The sequence below is a fragment of the Taurulus bubalis genome (genome assembly GCF_910589615.1).
Source record: "Taurulus bubalis genome assembly, chromosome: 6".
NCBI lineage: Eukaryota > Metazoa > Chordata > Actinopteri > Perciformes > Cottidae > Taurulus > Taurulus bubalis.
In genome coordinates, this window is record NC_136594.1 from 9367517 (window position 1) to 9370946 (window position 3430).

At 48.0% G+C, this 3430-nt stretch overlaps 1 protein-coding gene across 1 annotated transcript; it reads right to left on the minus strand.

Annotated features, from left to right (window-relative positions):
* Positions 1–599: 599 nt before the first annotated feature.
* pou4f2 (POU class 4 homeobox 2) lies at positions 600–2080 on the minus strand (the record flags this gene model as incomplete). Its single annotated transcript, XM_079220398.1, has 2 exons — positions 600–1517; positions 1874–2080. The coding sequence occupies 2 exons, from the start codon at positions 2078–2080 to the stop codon at positions 600–602; spliced, it is 1125 nt and encodes a 374-aa protein (XP_079076524.1).
* Between the last annotated feature and the right edge of the window lie 1350 nt (positions 2081–3430).

The window sequence follows — 3430 nt, forward strand, 5'->3', positions numbered from 1 at the left end:
TTTCAAACACCAAGCAGTGTCTTATCCTCTTAATCCCCTCCATGGACCCTGAATAAATGTCAGACTGCATCGTCATGAACTCGGAGGGACAATGGAGCTTATCCTATAAGCCAAAGATATAAACAACAATAGTCACCAACCAAGTGCTTCGAGTTAAACTAGCCCCGCTGCTGTTTTCATCGGGGCTCTTCCTGCTAACGCAAACTATATAGTCCTCGTTTGAAATGAACCATGAATCAAAATGAAAGTCCTGTGTCTCATACTGCGTTGACATTAAAAAGGTGAAGCATAGTAAGTGTGGAAACAGTGGTCTTACTTGCTCTGTCAAGCGATGCTTTACTTGTCTCCACGTCTCCCTCTCAGCGAGTAAAAGACGTGACACTTGAGGGGGATGTAGGAGGGGGGGATGCTGGGGGGGAGGGGAGGGGGGGCGAGTCTTTTCAGTCATTGTTCAGTTTTAGGAATCTTTCGAAGTTCAAAGCACAAAGTCATCGATGATTGGAAAAAAAAAGAAGAAAAAAGCTGTGAGATAGGAAATATGATACACATCGTCTCTAAACAGTTCCAAGTCTTTTGGTGGGTTTTAGAGCGATTTTTCTTTAGACGCATGCAGAGTATTTCATTCGTTTCTGTTTCTGCCGCTGGTTGCAGAACCAGACGCGCACCACGTTCTTTTTCAGGTCCAGCTTCTCTGCGATGGCTGCGATTTTCTCCGAGGAGGGACGCGGCTGAATGGCGAAATAGGCCTCCAGCGACCTCTTCTCCGGCGCGGCTATGGACGTGCGCTTCCTCTTCTTCTCCGCGCCGTTGAACAACTCGGGCTTATTAAGTTTGTCCCTGTGCGATTTCTCGGCTTCTTCGAGCCACGCTTGCAGGATGGGCTTCAAAGCGATCATGTTGTTGTGAGAGAGCGTGAGGGACTCGAATCGGCAGATGGTGCTCTGGCTGAGGGAGCCCACCCCAGGAATCTTCAGGCTGGCTAACGCTGACCCTACATCCGCCTGGGTAACCCCGAGTTTGATCCGTCTCTGCTTAAACCTCTCTGCGAAGGCTTCCAAGTCCCTCGGATCGGCGTCCACGTCGCTCATGCCCATGTGCTGCTGTAGCCCGTGGGCATGAGCCATGTTGAGGGCTGCCTGGTGCATGTGGTTAATGCCCGCCATGTGGACAGGGTGCGCAGCCGTGGAAACCACCGAGCCATCCGGCCCTGCCATGGCTCCTAGTGCCAGTCCCGGGGAGATGTGGTCCAGCAGGTCCCCCTCCAGCGCCTGGTGAGGCTGGTGGTGGTGGTGATGGTGGTGGTGATGGTGGTGGCCAGCCGAATGAGGCACCGAGGAGCCGGAGGAGGAAGACGAGTTGCAGGGGAGAGTGTTCATGGTGTGGTAGGTCGCGTCCGGCTTGAAGGGACTGTGGTGTGGAGGGTGATGGTGGCTCTTGGTCTGCGAGGCTATATCCACCGCCGCTAGAGCTTCAGCCCGGGCCAACAAACTCTCATCCAAGCCTCCGAATATATTGCTCTGCAATTGCAAATAGAATGCACACATATCTGTCAGCAGGGAATTCTCCCTCCACTCCTCGGTTTAAAACATTTCCAGAATGTGGAGGAAAAAAAAAAAGGAAAAAGAAATCTCCCCCCCCTAAAAAAAAAGGAGCACACAAAACAAGACACATGCAACATCCCAGGTCATAAAAATTAATACGCAAGGCAAAGCCGACTGAATACATAAGTTGAGTAGAGGAGAGAGAAAAAAATATGGAGGTGTTGGGTGATTTGCTGTGCAGACATGAAAAAAACATCAAGCAAAAAAAAAAAGAAAAAAAAAAGTGGGCTGTCAAAATGTGCCTTTAAGCAGTGATTATGCAGAATACGTACCGGTGCGGTCGGGAGACAGGCTCTGCGCATCGCCTCCGAGCTGTTGCCGCCGTTGCTGTTGATGATGCTGTTGCTGTGTCGGGAGGACGAGCAGGACGAGGGCACATTGGAATTGGAGGACGAGGAATGCAACGAGTATTTGGGTTCGGGCAAGCTGGCGTGGGCCATAGCAAAAGGCTGCTTGCTGTTCAGAGACATCATCATCATGTTTGCGGTCGTCCGAGCCTCGGCAAGTTCCTTTTAATAAGTTGAGACTCCGCCTCCTCGGTCGGGAGTTGAAGCCCGATTGCTTCGGCAGGAATCTCAAGTCACTGTCGAATAAAGTGTATAGGCTGAAGACGGTCGTCCAAGTTTTCACATCTATTTATTAATACTAGCGGCGGTATGGAGGTGTCTCGTCTTTTTTTGCCAAATGAGATCACGCAGGCACCAAACCAGCCATGCAACTGCAGCGCAGCAGAGACCTTTTCCGCTGTGGACTTGTTGTTCAAAAAAGAAAGAGAAGAACAGAAAAAACAACCTGTCTTTTTCTCCTGCAAACCGTCTCCACCTTTGTTTTGTATAATCTTTTTTTTTTTTTTGCCCTGGATTTTTTTTGTGGGTGGCAGAACTCCTCATAGACGACGACCAGAGGAAAAAAAGAGAAAAAGTTTCTTTCCGTCTCTTAGGATTTCCAAAACCTTTCAAGCTTAAAACACTTGCCTCTTTCGTTGACCTGTTTGGTTTTTGTGTGAAAAGTTTCCGTCTTGAAATGACCGTAAGTGAGAAGTAATGGCGGTGACACTCTCTGTGCTGTACCTCTTCGACTACGTTGAATGCTGCGGGGACCCGAACTGCCTCAGCTCCGAGGCGAAGGGCAGACTGAGTCTCTCTCCGCCTCTCTCTCTCCTTCTCTCTCTCTCTCCTTCTCTCTCTCTCTCTCTCTCTCCCTCCCTCTTTCTCTCTCACACGCACACACACTCTCTCTCCCCCTCTCTCTCTCTCTCTCTCTCTCTCTCTCTCTCTCACACACACACACACACACACACACGCACGCACACACACACACGCAATCTTTTCAGCTGTACCTGAAAAACCCTTTCATGATTTATTATTCTTCATTAGCCACACCACCGCCGCCGCTGGGGACTCTGCGCATGGGCAGTCTGCGACAAGGCATTTATTTCAAATGACTACTTCTTACCAACAACACCTTGTTACCAGCACGTCTTGTGAAGTTCAGAGACTTTTTACATTCTGATTTATTGCACCTGTTTTATTGTTGAATATTGGAATTAGATGTCAACATGTGCTAGAGACAATTGCGCACAATACCAGTTATAATCGTTAAGTCAAATTGCTCTGATTTTATTATAACACCTACGGCAAAAATACAAGCTACAAAATACAAACTAATTAAAAATTATATCTGTCCGCATTATAATATTTGTATCTAAATGTAAGGTTGGCTTATAGCAAAGGTTTCATCTTATCGCCTCCAATTTCTTCTCCTTTGTTGCTGTGACCATTTCATTAATCTTGAAGAAACTTGTGGAAAATACCAGAAATAAATGACAA